This window comes from Phyllobates terribilis, unplaced genomic scaffold (genome assembly GCF_046119375.1).
Source record: "Phyllobates terribilis strain yellow unplaced genomic scaffold, ASM4611937v1 Scaffold_9__5_contigs__length_417890890, whole genome shotgun sequence".
Lineage (NCBI taxonomy): Eukaryota > Metazoa > Chordata > Amphibia > Anura > Dendrobatidae > Phyllobates > Phyllobates terribilis.
Window position 1 is genome coordinate 48,813,572 of NW_027362769.1, and position 18,450 is coordinate 48,832,021.

The window sequence follows — 18,450 nt, forward strand, 5'->3', positions numbered from 1 at the left end:
GCTCCCATTTATATACAAGATAAAGTATATAGGCCTAATCGGGATCTCTCAATGGTTTTAACCCCTTCACTGCTACACAACTTGCAGAACACTGGTTGAGACGGCAGGCAACACTCATGTTTGGAATTCCACATTAAGAGAAAGGGAGGGGAAAGCACTTCAAAGAAAGGACCTGCCACAGAAAGTAGTGGTGGATGATGGTGACATTGATCTGATGAACTGATCCACAAAAAACTGTGTAAACACAATCAACAAATTAGATTGTAGGGTCTAAAATGAAACAAAACACAATCAAATTTACTGCTGCATGAACTCTTAGACTCGTAGATGCTGAGCACCTTAGTATTAGATGCTTACACCCGTTCACATTTTATTCTTAGGAGGTGCTGGTCCATTTCTTTTGTGTTTTTCTATTACTATAACATATTTTGTGGTAAGTTGTGTAATTAGTATCTTTGTGTCTGTATTGATAAATATTGTTTGTTTTGTATAAATACAGTTATATGAAAAAGTTTGGGCACCCCTATTAATCTTAAGCTTAATGTTTTATAAAAATTGGTGTTTTTGCAACAGCTATTTCAGTTTGATATATGTAATAACTGTTGGACACAGTAATGTTTCTGCCTTGAAATGAGGTTTATTGTACTAACAGAAAATGTGCAATCTGCATTCAAACAAAATTTGACAGGTGCATAAGTATGGGCACCCTTATCATTTTCTTGTTTTAAATACTCCTACCTACTTTTTACTGATTTACTAAAGCACTTTTTTTGGTTTTGTAACCTCATTGGGCTTTGAACTTCATAGCCAGGTGTATACAATCATGAGAAAAGCTACTTAAAGTGGCCACTTGCAAGTTGTTCTCCTGTTTGAATCTCCTCTGAAGAGTGGCATCATGGGCTCCTCAAAACAACTGTCAAATGATCTGAAAACAAAGATTATTCAACATAGTTGTTCAGGGGAAGGATACAAAAAAGCTGTCTCAGAGATTTAACCTGTCAGTTTCCACTGTGAGGAACATAGTAAGGAAATGGAAGAACACAGGGACAGTTCTGGTTAAGGCCAGAAGTGGCAGGCCAAGAAAAACATCAGAAAGGCAGAGAAGAATGGTGAGATCAGTCAAGGACAATCCTCAGACCACCTCCAGAGAGCTGCAGCATCAACTTGCTGCAGATGGTGTCACTGTGCATTGGTCAACTATACAACGCACTTTGCACAAGGAGAAGCTGTATGGGAGAGTGATGCGAAAGAAGCCTTTTCTGCAAGCACGCCACAAACAGAGTCGGCTGAGGTATGCAAAAGCACATTTGGAGAAGCCAATTTCTTTTTGGAAGAAGGTCCTGTGGACTGATGAAACCAAGATTGAGTTGTTTGGTCATACAAAAAGGCGTTATGCATGGCGGCAAAAAAACACAGCATTCCAAGAAAAACACTTGCTACCCACAGTAAAATTTGGTGGAGGTTCCATCATGCTTTGGGGCTGTGTGGCCAATGCCGGCATGTGGGAATCTTGTTAAAGTTGAGGGACACATGGATTCCACTCAGTATCAGCAGATTTTTGACAATAATGTTCAAGAATCAGTGATAAAGTTGAAGTTACGCAGGGGATGGATCTTTCAGCAAGACAATGATCCAAAACACCGCTCCAAATCTACTCAGGCATTCATGCAGAGGAACAATTACAATGTTCTGGAATGGCCATCCCAGTCCCCAGACCTGAATATCATTGAACATCTGTGGGATCATTTGAAGAGGGCTGTCCATGCTCGGCGACCATCAAACTTAACTGAACTGGAATTGTTTTGTAAAGAGGAATGGTCAAAAATACCTTCATCCAGGATCCAAGAACTCATTAAAAGCTACAGGAAGCGACTAGAGGCTGTTATTTTTGCAAAAGGAGGATCTACTAAATATTAATGTAACTTTTCTGGTGAGGTGCCCATACTTATGCACCTGTCAAATTTTGTTTGAATGCAGACTGCACATTTTCTGTTAGTACAATAAACCTCATTTCAAGGCAGAAACATTACTGTGTCCAACAGTTATTACATATATCAAACTGAAATAGCTGTTGCAAAAACACCAATTTTTATAAAACATTAAGCTTAAGATTAATAGGGGTGCCCAAACTTTTTCATATAACTGTATATTAACTCTTTTTATTTATAACTGACCGATATAGGATTTAGGCTCTGACCACGACCTATAGTGCTCTTTCCAGGTTTTTTACAGTACACATTACTAAATGTGTCTGCGAACACCTATACTTCCTGATTGTGCATAGAAAAGTCTAACAAATGGGTAGATTAATATCAAGTATGTAGGAATATATGCCAATATCAATACATGAGTAGTGACGCAATCCACAAATATTCTAAGCAGAAAGCTGCAAAAATTTGAAAATGTTGTCAAATATACAGCGAATTTGGAATATTGTGAGATTAAATTATTACAGTAAGAATGATTTTCTACAACTCTACACTAATCCTGGACAAAGTGAGGCACGCTGGTCACATGTGGCCCGAAACAGCCAAGAGCTTTATACGGTGGCGTCCTGCAACACACAGACCGGTACAGCAAAAGGGCTTTATACAGTGGTGTCCGCAGCATGCGGCTGCCCTGTGACTCGCCTCCACTGATATCTGCATCTTTGGGATACAGATATAAAAGGTAAATGCTCCCTCTTCTACCACTAAATCTGTGCGTCTGAGCGTGCAGAAGGCACAAGGACATCACTACATAGCATCAGTTGTGCCTCAGTACACAGCGCTAATCGGAGCCACAGGGGAACAGGGTGAAGGGAGTAGTTTTTATATATATATATATATATATATATATATATATATATATATATATATATATATATATATATATATATATATATATATATATATATATATATATTATTCTGTGGGAGGGTTGAGGACATCATACTGTGTAGTGAGGCTGCGCGGGGACATCATACTGTGTAGTGAGGCTGCGCGGGGACATCATACTGTGTAGTGAGGCTGCGCGGGGACATCATACTGTGTAGTGAGGCTGCGCGGGGACATCATACTGTGTAGTGAGGCTGCGCGGGGACATCATACTGTGTAGTGAGGCTGCGCGGGGACATCATACTGTGTAGTGAGGCTGCGCGGGGACATCATCCTGTGTAGTGAGGCTGCGCGGGGACATCATCCTGTGTAGTGAGGCTGCGCGGGGACATCATCCTGTGTAGTGAGGCTGCGCGGGGACATCATCCTGTGTAGTGAGGCTGCGCGGGGACATCATCCTGTGTACTGAGGCTGCGCGGGGACATCATACTGTGTAGTGAGGCTGCGTGGGGACATCATACTGTGTAGTGAGGCTGCGCGGGGACATCATACTGTGTAGTGAGGCTGCGCGGGGACATCATACTGTGTAGTGAGGCTGCGTGGGGACATCATACTGTGTAGTGAGGCTGCGTGGGGACATCATACTGTGTAGTGAGGCTGCGTGGGGACATCATACTGTGTAGTGAGGCTGCGTGGGGACATCATACTGTGTAGTGAGGCTGCGTGGGGACATCATACTGTGTAGTGAAGTTACGTGGGGACATCATACTGTGTAGTGAGGCTGCGCGGGGACATCATACTGTGTAGTGAGGCTGCGCGGGGACATCATACTGTGTAGTGAGGCTGCGCGGGGACATCATACTGTGTAGTGAGGCTGCGTGGGGACATCATACTGTGTGTGGTGACTGGAGAGCATCATATTGTATTGGAAGCTGTTTCTCAAGGTACAAATGCTGAACAACAGGAGCAGTATGATTTACTGCTTTATATAAACTTTATAAAAAGCAGTAAATTATTAATTTTTGTGTAGCTGCTACAGGTAAGAATACTTACAATAAGCGCAATCATAATATGTATTAGCAGAAATAACTAGTCAACAGACTAATTTTTTTCATTAAGTAGTTATAAAAGTTATTACAAAACAACAATAAGCAAAATTTAGTTTGGCTGGATGGTTCAGCCCTCTACAACAGTCAAGGTATCTCATGTGGTCACTTAGGAAAATTAATTGCCCACCCCTGCTCTACACAATCGGTAACCCACACCTTTACCTTTGCAGTCCAAATAGATCTCTTAAAATACAGACTCTCTTACTTCTGGTATTCAGTAAAGTCTGATATGATAGACGCTTTTAACGTACTATCAGAATTAAAATATTAATGCAGTATAAAAATACTGCATATACTTTTAGACCAGTGTGTGTTATACCACCTAACGTTACTGTCAAGCAGGTGCTTCCTTTTGTACTTGTGACAGGGAACAGTTGCCATGCATTTGCACTGTACTATTAGCGATAAAATTAATTAAAATCACAATGGCGGTTTTAAAAAAAAATTAAAAATTAAAAAAGGATTAAGATGTATGATAAAAAAACAAGACTTGACAGATATTTTGATAAAATAATAGGTAAAATAACTACCTGAAAACATGCTGGGAAAGGTTTAGTTCTGGACTTACTGCATCCCTCATTGTACTATAACAAAATAATTACCCAAGGGTTCCTTTGCCAGTCATTGGTGGGCTAGGTGGTTTCTGAGTTGGTGGTGTAGTGCGTGGCAATCCTCCCATCTTCATGTTCTGTGTGCTGACCTGTACAAAGCAAAAAGTAATCGGGCAAAGGAATATAACATTACAACCTATTTCACTTTTATGTAAAAAGATGTCAGATAAAAATGGCATGAAGGCATTTACTCTTAAGAGAAAAAATAACAGGATAGGACAGCCTCTAAAACTTTAGATTCAAATTTAAAAATAAAAATACACTAAAAGGACCTCTGAAGAAATAGTAAAGAGGTCATCAAGATCTTTAAAATTGATGTTTGATTTTTAGGATAGACCAACAGTATTCCATTTGTGAGCGTTTAACTATGGGCACTCCCTCCAATTAGTGGTTTAAGCAGTCTCCTTAACGTTTACAGCTGCTCCATACTTGCTTGCTCCGTACTTTTATATTCATTTTTAGCGCCTGTGCAAGATACTTCAGTGTTTTTCCATTGCAGTGACGCAATACCTTCAATTACTGTCGGACTGAGTTGGCAAAGGCCCACTACTAACTGCGATTCTTGGGGCCCAATGTTCAGCTACATGCAAAAATCACCTGACCCTAGTAAACAAGTTTACTTTTGCTTCTATATAATATTAATTTGGCTAGTTTGCATAATGATAAGATACTTTTTTCTGTACTCATTAGCACTTCTTCACAGGGGCCTACCAGAGGATTCTCCTATTCTCCTGTGGGCCAGTCTAAGCCGGCCTTCAATCACTGCTCTAAAAAGTACAAGACAGGCAAATATAAAGTACAGTATAACCCAGCCCGCAAGCTGCTGTAAATATTGAAGAGGATGAAGCACAAGCGCTGCGCTCTCTTCAAACAGCCGATGGGACCTCACTGATCTACTAATTGATGACCTCTCCTAGGAATCTACTATATAATTGTCTTAGTCTGTCTGTCTGTCTGTCTGTCTGTCTTGGAAATCCTGGGTCGCTGATTGGTCCGGCCGCGGCCAATCAGCGATGCGGCATTTCTGAAAAACATGGCGGCCGTTAGCGGCTCATGTGTGGCACGGAGGTCAGCAGCTATGCAGCCGAGAGATGCAGCCGGCTACTCGCAGCATAAGTCCCCCGACCGCAGGCGCCGCTGACCTACATGCGGCTATCGTCGGGAGATCAGCGGCTACGGCCGCTCATCTCCCGAGGACAAGTGTGACGCCCCTCCCCTCACCTCCCCTCGATCAGGACCCCGGCACCCGGCGTCATACTTACCCCTCCCCTCCCTTCTCCTCTCCTCCTGTCCCTCCCCCCGCTCGATCAGGACCCCGGCACCGGCGTCATACTTACCCCTCCCCGTGCCTCCGCAGCAGCTCCTGTGTTTTCCGCTGATGCTCTGTGACGTCTCAGGTCAGAGGGTGCGGTGACGTCTTTACACCGCGCTCTCTCCTGACCGGTCACAGCGCACAGCGTGAACATGCCGGCTTCGCTGGAGTCCAGAGAAGCAGCTGAGAAGGGAGGTGAGTATTGGATTTTTTTTTGTTTTGTATGGGGCCATAGGGGACCTGCATGGGGCACTATGGGGGGATGGATATACAGGGGATATGACTTCCTGCATGGGGACCTGCATGGGGCACTATGGGAGGATGGATATACAGGGGATATGACTTCCTGCATGGGGCATTATATGGGGGGGGAGAGGTGACATCCTACACGGGGCATTATATGGGGGGAGAGGTGACATCCTACATGGGGCATTATATGGGGGAGAGGTGACATCCTACATGGGGCATTATATATGGGGGATGTGACTTCCTGCATGGGGTATTATATCCGGGGGATGTGACTTCCTGCATGGTGTATTATATACGGGGGATGTGACTTCCTGCATGGGGTATTATATACGGGGGATGTGACTTCCTGCATGGGGTATTATATACGGGGGATGTGACTTCCTGCATGGGGCATTATATGCGGGGGATGTGACATCCTGCATGGGGTATTATATACGGGGGATGTGACTTCCTGCATGGGGCATTATAAAGGAGGGTCGGGAGACATATGCTAGAATACCCGATGCGTTAGAATCGGGCCACCATCTAATCTACTATATAATTGTCTTGTAAATTATAAAAGGCTGGGTAACACTTTAATAAATGGAGAAAAGAATTGGTCCATAAATATATAAAAAAGTAAAAATTTACTTTTGTTCACTATTCGCTTTCACTATTAACTTGAGGATAACAAGGGAATAAATCCTGACTATTATAATTAGCCACTAAAGTCATACTTTAACAGGACAGTAATATTTTAGTAGTCACATTGCTGAAAGGGAATATTAACAGCAATATAAAGTACACTTCAGACATCTTTACTAGTGCCAAGTCGGCCATGCAGGGCTCAATCGTTCAGGAAAACTCAACAATAAGGTCAACACATATAAATGTCCCAATAGAAAATCCTAAATATGTATTATCTGCAGACCTCCACAGGATAACCCAGAAACACCACCTGTGATAATATAGTACATTAGGTTAAATTACAATAATTAAAATTATTAATTAAACAATAATTCTCTGGGATGTAAGCTTTCACCCCTCTCTCTGAGACACTGCTAATCAGGGCTGTGGAGTCGGTAAGCCGAACCACCGACTCAGACTCCTCAATTTCCCTGACTCCGACTCCACAAAGGACTCCACAGCCTCACTACTGAGCATGTACATAAAGTGCAGCACAGATTCATCTCAACTAAAAGCCTAGATCCTTAGATCAGGAATAAAACAAACAGACATTTATAGGACATTTCATAACTTTCTCAAATTTTTATGGAAACATTTACAGCACATCCTGCACTGAACTACTGTACCCAATTTATTATATATTTTAGAAGTCAGTCCATTTTATACCCACACCACCAAAATGATCACCGACTCCACAGCCCTGCTGCCAATCACAGTTTGGTTGGCAGCGTCTGGGAAAGAGGTGTGAAAGTGCACGCCTCAGAGATGATTGTGAAGAAATGTCCAGTGGGACTGCAAGCAAAGATTTCACATACTGAGCTCCAGAAGAAGCAAATGTGAAAATCTCTGCTATGGAGTGATGCATCGAAAAACAGAAAAAGGAGGCAAAATCAGGGGAACTTCAGATTGTTACAAGGTATTTCACTTCATTTTTTGAGCAAGTGACAGCTCCTTTTTAACTCCTTCACGACATATGAGGTACATTTACATCATATGCGAATCCCTGACTTTGATGCGGGCCCACACGCAGAGCTTGCATCTTTCCTGGCAGATGATGGCTGATTTAATCAGCTATCATGTGCCTTTAACTTGCTAAATGCTAATGTCAATTTCTGATAGCGGTATGTAACATGCATCGGCATGGGGCACATCATTTCAAGTGCCTATCGGCGCCCCCCCCTTCATTATCATGGGGCGCCGATGGGTTTCCATGACAGTTGGAGATCTGCTAAAGACCTCCATGCATGTCATGATGATACTCCTGTGAACACCAGCCTGCAGCTGGCGTTCATAGGAGATCATGATATTCTCTATACATTGTAGTGCTGATGCGCTGAAATGCACAAGTGATCAGGCAATTGCAATCACAGCTTCAAGTCCCTTATAGGGACTATTAAATACAGTAAAAAGTTTTAAAAAATATGGGGGGGGGGTATATTTGGTATGGCTTTGTTCGTAAAATTCCGATCAAAATATAAAAGTAAATTAATCCCATCGGTAAATGGCGTAATGAGAAAAAAAATCAAAACGACAAAATTCAGTTTATTTGGCCGCCGTAACATTGCAATAAAAGGCGATCAAGACATTGTATCTGTAACGGGTCTGGGAGGCGGAACCTCTGAGCTACTATACAAGGGGGCGGTCCTTGTAAGGGAGCGGGTGGCGACCAGGGAAGACGGGCTGGAAGTCTCAGCAGGTGAACGGGACAGTCTCTGAGTGAACGGGACAGTCTCTGAGTGAACGGGCTGGAGGTCACGGCAAGTGACCGGGGCAGTCTCTAGGTATAGGGTTGGTACGACCTGTGGCGGCTGAAGATAGACGTGAGCTCCCAGGTGAGCAGGCGAGAGTCTCTGGATGAACGGGTGGTCACAGCATGTGACGGCGGAGCCTCCAGGAAGACCAGCGGACAGGCGACAGATGAGCGTTCCCAGGTGAGCGGGCAGAAGTCTCTGGACAGGCGGGTGGTCACAGCACGTGACGGCAGAGCCTCCGGGTAGGCAAGCAGACAGGTAGCAGATGAGCGCTCCCAGGTGAGCGGGCAGGAGTCACTGGACAGGCAGGTGGTCACAGCACGTGACGGCGGAGCCTCCAGGTAGGCTAGCAGGCAGGTAGCAGATGTGCGCTCCCAGGTGAGCGGGCAAGCTGGTCCATAGACAGACTGACAGGAGTTGGAAGGCAGACCGTCGGACCTCAGGCAAGCAGGCAGGTAGCTGATGTGCGCTCCCAGGTGAGCGGGCAGGCTGGTCCTTAGACTGAGAGGATTAGTAAGGCAGACCGTCGGACCGCAGACTAGCAGGCAGGTAGCAAGTAATCAGGCAGGAATCTGGCAGGTAACTGGCAACGGGACCTGAGGGCTGAAGCACAGGTGAGACACAGGTGCAAACAACATTGCTCGGGCACCTCCATTTTGGAGGAGGTGCCTTATATATGGTAAAGTCCTCCGGCCATTGGCCGGGGACTCCTTAGGACGGCGCGCGCGGCCCCTTTAAGAGGGAGGGAGAGCGCGCGCGCGCCCTAAGCACAGTGGCCGGGAAGGAGCGCGCGCTGCCAGCAGAGCGGGAGAGGGACGCCGGGCACGGAGCAGAGCGGTGAGGGGAACAGCGTCCCTGCCTAGCAGAGGGCAGGGACGCCGGCACTACAGTACCCCCCCCTTTAGGCCCCCCCTTTTTTAGGCCAGACAGAAATTTAGCAAGGATGAGAGGGGCATGGATGTTCTCCCGTGGCTCCCACGTTCTCTCCTCAGGACCAAACCCCTTCCAATCTACCAGAAAAAAGGTCTTCCCTCTTACCCTTTTGGTAGCAAGAATGTTCTCTACCTCAAACTCGTCCTCAGCGGAAACCAGAGCAGGAGGTGTACCTGTAGACTTGGAAAAAGAGTTAAGCACCACGGGTTTGAGGAGAGATACATGGAAGGAGTTAGGGATCCGTAAGTTGGCCGGGAGTTTCAATTTATAGGCCACCGGGTTGATCTGACTGATGACCTCCAGAGGACCGATGAACCGAGGCCCTAACTTGTAAGAAGGTATCTTGAGTCGAACATATTTAGATGAGAGCCAGACCTTATCTCCTGGACGAAATTGTGGAGGATCCAGGCGTTTTTTGTCAGCGTGTCTTTTCATACGCTCGGATGACAGAAGGAGTGCGGACCGGGTACTCTCCCATATGGAGGAAAATTTGCTAACGAGAGATTCCGCAGCCGGGTTGTCCACAGAGGTGGAGACAGGAAAAGGAATCCGAGGATGCTGACCGAAAACTACAAAAAACGGGGATTTGGAGGAGGATTCGCTCTCGTGATTATTATAAGAGAACTCGGCCCATGGTAGGAGATCCACCCAGTCAGAATGGTGGGCATTAACGAAGTGCCGGAGGTAACTGGTCAGGTTCTGATTGATCCGCTCCACTTGACCATTGGACTGTGGGTGGTAAGCGGAGGAGAAGTCCAGGGTGACGTCTAGTAGTTTACAAGTGGCTCTCCAGAAACGTGAGGTGAACTGTACCCCACGATCCGACACGATGTGGAGGGGCAGGCCATGAAGACGGAAGATATGGCGGATAAACTCTTTAGCCAGCTCGGGTGCAGACGGGAGGCCTGGCAGGGGAATAAAGTGAGCCATCTTGGAAAAGCGGTCAGCGACCACCCAAATGACCGTACAACCGACAGAGACGGGGAGATCAGTTATGAAGTCCATAGCAATATGCTGCCAGGGGGCAGCAGGCACAGGAAGCGGAAGGAGGCGTCCGGCTGGCAGATGTCTCGGGACTTTGTTGCGGGCGCAGGACACACAGGCAGAAACAAAGTCTATTACGTCCTTGTGCAGGGTAGGCCACCAATAGTGCCGGGCAATAAGCTGGAGGGTCTTTTTCTGACCGGCGTGGCCAGCTAGCTTAGACGAATGGCCCCAGTGTAGGATCTTCTCCCGATCAGGTACTGAAACAAACGTCTTACCGGGAGGGAGACGATTTAGACTCACGGGAGCCACCTGCATTACTCTGGCGGGATCGATGATATGTTTAGGTTCCTCCTCGAGATCGGACACCAGAAAGGATCGGGACAAGGCGTCTGCTTTGACGTTTTTGTCAGCCGGGCGAAAATGAAGAACAAAATCAAAGCGAGCAAAAAACAAGGACCACCGGGCTTGGCGCGGGTTAAGTCTCTTGGCATGCTGGAGGTAAGCCAAGTTCTTGTGGTCAGTGTAAATTATTACCGGATGAAGAGCCCCCTCGAGTAGGTAACGCCACTCCTCCAACGCCAGCTTGATGGCCAATAACTCTCGGTCTCCTATGGAATAGTTGCGCTCAGAAGAGGAGAAGAGTTTGGAGAAGAAGCCACAAGTTACCATTCTCCCGGAAGATGATTTTTGAGTAAGTACCGCTCCGGCTCCAGAGGAGGAGGCGTCAACTTCCAGGAAGAACTGCTTGTTGCCGTCCGGGCGATGCAGCACCGGGGCGGAAGAGAAGGCCTGTTTTAGGGAAAGAAAGGCCTCCTCTGCTTCGGGCGGCCACTCTTTGGGATTAGTACCCTTACGGGTGAGCGCGGAAATTGGGGCAGTCCGGGAAGAGAAGTGTGGTATGAAGAGGCGGTAGTAGTTGGCGAAGCCCAGGAATCGCTGAATGGCCTTCAACCCCTCCGGTCGGGGCCATTTCTCGATGGCAGTTTCTCAGGATCCATTTGTAGGCCGGTCTGAGAGATAATGTAGCCCAGAAACGGAAGCGAGGTCTGCTCAAAGAGGCACTTCTCATATTTAGCGTAGAGATGGTTCTGCCTGAGCCTGAGCAGGACCTGACGAACGTCCCTCCGGTGAGTCTGGAGATCCGGAGAGAAGACCAAGATGTCGTCCAGGTACACCACTACGCAGGAGTAGAGAAGGTCCCGGAAGATGTCATTGACCAACTCTTGAAAGACGGCAGGAGCGTTACAGAGGCCAAAGGGCATTACCAGATATTCATAGTGGCCGTCCCGGGTGTTGAATGCCGTCTTCCATTCATCCCCCTGACGGATACAAACCAGGTTGTACGCCCCACGGAGGTCCAGTTTGGTGAAGATTCTAGCCCCCCTCAGACGATCAAATAACTCCGGAATGAGCGGAAGGGGGTACTTATTCTTCACCGTGATCTGGTTAAGGCCTCTATAGTCTATACAGGGACGGAGAGAGCCGTCCTTCTTTTTGACGAAAAAGAAGCCTGCTCCCGCCGGGGAGGTAGATTTCCGGATGAATCCCCTGGCCAGATTCTCCTCAATATATTCGAACATCGAGCGGGTCTCAGCAGCGGATAATGGATAAATACGCCCACGGGGAGGAGAAGTACCAGGTAACAAGTCGATAGGGCAGTCGTATGGTCTATGAGGGGGTAGTGTCTCTGCTTCCTTTTTATTAAAGACATCCGCATAAGACCAATAAGGGATCGGAAGTCCAGGTAGATTAGCTGGGGTAGGAGAAGGACGGACGGGATGGACGGGAACCAGACAGGTCTTATGGCAGCCCTGTCCCCAGCGAAGGACTTCTCCGGTCTGCCAGTCAAGAACGGGTGCATGTCTCTGGAGCCAAGGTAGACCTAGCAGGAGGGCGTGAGAGAGTCCAGGCAGAACATGGAAGGAGATACTTTCAGAATGCAGCATTCCCACCTGCAGAGTAATGGATTCGGTGATGAGTTGGATGGGGCGTGGTAAGAGCCCCCCATCCACGGCAGCAACAGACAAGGGTACAGCCAGAGGTTTGGTGGGGATGCGGTATTTCTCTACCAGGGACTGTGAGATAAGATTCCCGGCTGCTCCAGAGTCAAGTTGGGCTAGTTCGAAATAACGGTTCTCCCCGTAGACGATTGAAACTGACAACAGCAGGGATGGAGAGGATTTATTCTTGTCTAGGTGGACCTCTCTGAGCGAACCTAGACACAGGCGTTTCCCGACTTCTCCGGGCAGGCACGGATCCGGTGCTCCTTACTGCCACAGTAGAAGCAGGTCCCCTCGGAACGGCGTAAGTCCTGACGGGTCTTGACCATCTTGGTCTGGTCGACCTGCATAGGCTCAGGAGAGTGTACCTGGTAAGAGACAGAAGGAGTGACGGGTTTCTGAAAAGTAGGAGCTAGACGTGGTAATCTCCTCTCACGGGTGACCTCTCTGGCACGCTCCTGGAACCGTAGGTCAATCCGGGTGGCAAGAGTTATTAAATCATCGAGAGTGGTAGGAATGTCCCGACCGGCAAGCTCATCTTTAATACGGCCGGACAGACCCTCCCAGAAGACGGAAACCAGAGCGTCGTTATCCCAGGCCAGCTCCGAGGCAAGGGTACGGAACCGTATGGCATATTGGCCCACGGTGAGACTTTCCTGACGGAGGCGTAGCAGAGATGATGCGGATGAGGTCTTCCGTCCGGGTTCGTCGAAGACTTTCCGGAAAGCTGTGAGAAAAGCAGGCAAGTTGGATACCAGGGGGTCTCCTCTCTCCCATAGAGGATTTAGCCAGGCCAGGGCCTCCCCGGTGAGATGGGACATGATGAATGCAATTTTGGCCCGGTCGGAGTTAAACTGGTGAGATAATAGTTCAAAGTGCAGGGTGCACTGTTTTATGAAGCCCCGAGCCTGGGCGGAGTCGCCTCCGAAGCGAGGAGGTGCAGAAAGCCGGGGTCCGGGGTAAGATACCATGGTATTAGTGGGCAGTGGAGCTGCCGGATTGCGAGACATGGCACTGGCGGAGGTTGCTGGTGGAGCAGTCAGAGTGTCCAGGCGAGTATTGACATTCCGCAGGTGACCCAGAATGGACTCCTGTTGGGACCTTTGACGGGACAGTTCATGACACAGGTCCGAGAGCGAGGGAGCTTGGGTGCCACCGGGTTCCATGGCCCGAGCAAACTGTAACGGGTCTGGGAGGCGGAACCTCTGAGCTACTATACAAGGGGGCGGTCCTTGTAAGGGAGCGGGTGGCGACCAGGGAAGACGGGCTGGAAGTCTCAGCAGGTGAACGGGACAGTCTCTGAGTGAACGGGACAGTCTCTGATTGAACGGGCTGGAGGTCACGGCAAGTGACCGGGGCAGTCTCTAGGTATAGGGTTGGTACGACCTGTGGCGGCTGAAGATAGACGTGAGCTCCCAGGTGAGCAGGCGAGAGTCTCTGGATGAACGGGTGGTCACAGCATGTGACGGCGGAGCCTCCAGGAAGACCAGCGGACAGGCGACAGATGAGCGCTCCCAGGTGAGCGGGCAGAAGTCTCTGGACAGGCGGGTGGTCACAGCACGTGACGGCAGAGCCTCCGGGTAGGCAAGCAGACAGGTAGCAGATGTGCGCTCCCAGGTGAGCGGGCAAGCTGGTCCATAGACAGACTGACAGGAGTTGGAAGGCAGACCGTCGGACCTCAGGCAAGCAGGCAGGTAGCTGATGTGCGCTCCCAGGTGAGCGGGCAGGCTGGTCCTTAGACAGACTGAGAGGATTAGTAAGGCAGACCGTCGGACCGCAGACTAGCAGGCAGGTAGCAAGTAATCAGGCAGGAATCTGGCAGGTAACTGGCAGGTAACTGGCAACGGGACCTGAGGGCTGAAGCACAGGTGAGACACAGGTGCAAACAACATTGCTCGGGCACCTCCATTTTGGAGGAGGTGCCTTATATATGGTAAAGTCCTCCGGCCATTGGCCGGGGACTCCTTAGGACGGCGCGCGCAGCCCCTTTAAGAGGGAGGGAGAGCGCGCGCGCGCGCCCTAAGCACAGTGGCCGGGAAGGAGCGCGCGCTGCCAGCAGAGCGGGAGAGGGACGCCGGGCACGGAGCAGAGCGGTGAGGGGAACAGCGTCCCTGCCTAGCAGAGGGCAGGGACGCCGGCACTACAGTATCTACCCCCAAAGTGAGATCACTAAAAATGTCAGCTAAGGCTGTGTGCCCACAATGCAGATTTAATGCGTTTCCGCATTAAAATTGCTTGTTAAGATGTCTGCCATGTTCCCCAGTGCACATGCTGTGGAGATTTCCGCTGCGGATTATCATTGCAAAAAAATCTGCAGCACTACCATTTATTGTGCGATTTCGCAACAAAATCGCCGCCAATGACTTGCATTGAACCGCATAACATCGGCATGTATACATGCGGATGTTATGCGGTTCAGTGCGTGGATGGTATCCGGGTCTGGAGAAGAGGAGACTCTCCTCCAACCCAGGTACCATGGTACCTGCAAGTTAAAAAAGAATTATAAAGTAAAAAATAAAAAAATATATTTATACACACCTCTCCAGTGGCCCCTGGTCTCCTCCCAGCCCCGTCCTCTCTCCTCGGTGGCCCACGGGGTACTGGCAGGACCTGCGGTGACGTAATTTAGTCAGCTGATGGTCTCGCGATCGCTGACGTCAGTGGTCAGGTGATGGTTGCGTGACCATCAGCTGACTAAATGACGTCACCGCAGGTCCTGGCAAAAAAAACGCAGGCTGCCGAGGAGAGAGGACACCGCCTGGAGTAGACCGGGGACCACCGGAGAGGTGTGTATGAATATTTATATGAATTTCTGCTTAAAATCTGCATCGTGGGCACATACCCTAAAGGTGCAAAAAATAAGCCATCACTCAGCCTCATATGCTGAAAATTTAAACCATTATGGGTCTTGGAAAATGGTGACGCAAGCAAAGTTGTATTTTTTGTTGGTTTTTAAAAAAATTTCCACCACTTAAATAAAAAAAATAAAAATAAAAAAACTACATGTTTTGGTATTTGGTAATCGTACTGACCTGGATAATCATATTGCCAGGTCAGTTTTACCATATAGTGAACTTGGTAAATAAAAAAATAAAAAATTAAAAAAATTGATGAAATTGGACTTTTTTTTTGCTATTTAAATGCACTTGGAATTTCACATGATAAAATGAATGGTGTCACTCAAAAGTACAACTTAACCTGCAAAAAAGTAAAGCTCTCGTACGGTTAAAAAATGGAAAGAAAAATAAAAAAGTAATGGCTCTTGGAAGAATGGGAGAAGAAAAGAAAAAAAAAAAAAAAAACGGCAAGTTGCCCGGCAATGAATGGGTTAAGCACTGCAGAAATGTTTAAAAGCATAAAAAAAAATCAGTTATTATGGTCAGAAATAAGATTAAATAGTAAGGCCCATAGTCTATTATATCATACTGTGTAGTGGAAAGATAAAAGTGAACATATTACAAATCACTACACATTAAGTGGTCAGGAAGGAAACATCTAAATTCCCCTTTCCATTGTTAACACTTTTACAGGAAATGAACATTACAGGCATATTATCATCCTGAATGATGTCAACACAACATCTAATGCTTCCTTTTGGACATACTCATGAATGACTGAGGGAGATATCCTGCTAATGGATCTCTAGCTAGTAAGTGCTACAAGAAACACTATGAATGACAAAGCAGCCATGCACATACAGCTTTGTTTTAAAGGAGAAGCACGGTAGTAACATAGTTTTATTAACTATTTAATATGAACCTAGACATTTTGACTACAGGAGACTGGGGGTTTCAGCTGGGTCACTGAGTGGAAACTACACTGCTACATTTCCATACTGGCGAGCGAAGGTTCTGGCGAGCAAACTGTATTGCCAACTTAGGCTTTAATGCAAATGTGAATATAGACTGAGGCTAATAAGTCCCCAGCAGGCAGTAAATTCAGTCTGCTGTGGAATGAGTTCTTCTCATTTTTTTTTCTCTGTAAAAAATGGTATTATGTACAGAACACATACAATGGAGAAGGTATGTTGGGAAGTTTAGAGGCTATCCATATCCTTTCATTCATACTGTACCAGATGACCATGGGGAAGACAAATTCACCTTTAGATTCTTACCTTAAATCTGAGCAACCACTTAATGTACAAAGGAAGCAAAGAAGAAAAGCAAAGAAAAAAAGGCAATGGAGGTTTAATGATATCATAACAGGAAAAAGAAAGTACAACAAGATTTACTAATTATTAACAAATTCATTCAAATGTACATAGCAGAAAAATGCAACATTTTTTTCAAACCTCCAATTGAAATATAAATTGTCAAACCGCGGGCGATGCTCCAGGTATTTGTTATTTAGGAACATCCACAAGAGGAGAACACCTGCTATAGCAAAAACACACAGTCTGGGCCAAAAGACTGACACAGATTCAGGTTTCCATAAAGCATGCTCCTTCAGTGTTTTTAGATCTTGTAGTCAGATGTTTCTATGGTTACTGAAGTACTATTGTAAGCATTTCATAAGGGTGTATACTTGTATACTTTTATTGACAAATATATCAACTTTATACATAGACTTATTCTTCAAGACTTCTGCCCTTCGCCCTGGCAGCTAGATATCAGATTCTGGGCCAATTCCTGGCGTATGACAACCTATTCTTGGGAGTTACCACAATTTCCATGTTTATTTATCCACCCAAGGATTGACCACAGGTTCTCAATGGCATTGAGTTCCAGGGAACTTCCTAGTCATGGTAATGTTTTGTTCACCGAGCCACTTAGTTAACACTTTTGCCTTTTGACATGGTTTCCATCATGATGGAAAAAGCATTGTTAGTTACCAAATTGCTCCTGGATGATTAGGACAAGTTACTCTTGGAGGACGTTTAGGCTGAGTTCACACGATGTGTATTTAATGCGTTTCCGCGGCGTTTTTGCAGTTGCGGAAACGCATGAAAAAAGCATGGTAGAAGGGCAGCAATGTTCCCCAATTGAAATCCGCATGTGCTGTGCCCATGATGCGGATTTTTTTGCAGCGTAAACGCTGCGCTCAAAAATCCGCAGCATGTCAATTAATTTTGCGGAAGTGCTGTGTTTTCGCCGCCATTGACTTGCATTAGAACGCGCCAATTCCGCAAGACTGCATCTGTACTTGCGTTATTGGCGCGTTCTAATGTGCGGATGGTACCCGGGTGTGGAGGAGAGGAGAGTCTCATCCACACCCAGGTACCATTAAAAAAGCTGTAAAACAAGAATAAAATAAAAAAATATATATATACTTACCATCTGTCGGCCCGCGCAGCGCTCCTGCTTGGTTCCCGGCACTTGCAGTGAGTTGAAGGACCTGCGCTGACGTCAGAGTCATGTGACGGGTCACGTGACACTGACGTCGGCAGGTCTTTCAATTCAAAGTTGCCGGCAGCCGGGAGAACGGAGTGTAAAGCAGGACAGCGGGGGCCATCGGAGGTAAGTATATACACTCTCTCGGGTCACACTATATAAATCCATGCTGTTTGCATGGATTTATATAGTGTGACCTAGTTGTCAAGCACTTTCCAGGTGATGCTAAAATCGCCTGGAAAGCGCTTGTCAATCTGCATGCGGAAACGCATGTGAATCCGCATGTGGATCCGCATGTATTCTGCAGGAAAAACGCATGCACAATCTGCATGCGTTTTTTCTGCCAGGGAGATGCAGAAATGAAGCAGAAATTTTCTGCATCGTGTGCAAATACCCTTAGATGCCATTCTTTATTCAAGGCAAAATTGTGAGTGAGCCCACTCCATGGATGAAAAGTTACCCCACACATCAATGGTCACAGGATGCTTTACTGTTGGCAGACACAGGACTCTCCAGGAAATCATTCTCCCAGATGTCTCAAATAGTCTGAACACTGTAAATATTGAGTCTTTGCATGAACTTGATGCATGTCAATAAAAGATTAAAAACATATGAAAAGCTTAAAATTATACTTCAGTACATCATAGACACATCTGCATAAAAGATCTAAAAACACTGACGCAGCA

The 18,450-nt window shown here is 46.8% G+C and overlaps 1 protein-coding gene across 19 annotated transcripts in view; it reads right to left on the minus strand.

Moving 5' to 3' along the window:
• ABI2 (abl interactor 2) overlaps positions 1 to 18,450 on the minus strand; it is a 149,383-nt gene that overhangs the window by 61,020 nt on the left and 69,913 nt on the right. For 11 of the 19 annotated variants that reach the window (XM_073646415.1, XM_073646410.1, XM_073646426.1 and 8 more), the window contains exons 4-5: positions 16,549 to 16,566; positions 4,528 to 4,625 (exon numbers count right to left, since the gene is read on the minus strand). In XM_073646415.1, coding sequence (XP_073502516.1) covers positions 4,528 to 4,625; positions 16,549 to 16,566 — 116 coding nt within the window. The remainder of the gene's footprint in view (positions 1 to 4,527; positions 4,626 to 16,548; positions 16,567 to 18,450) is intronic. The other 8 variants (XM_073646428.1, XM_073646417.1, XM_073646427.1 and 5 more) reach the window with 1 other exon arrangement.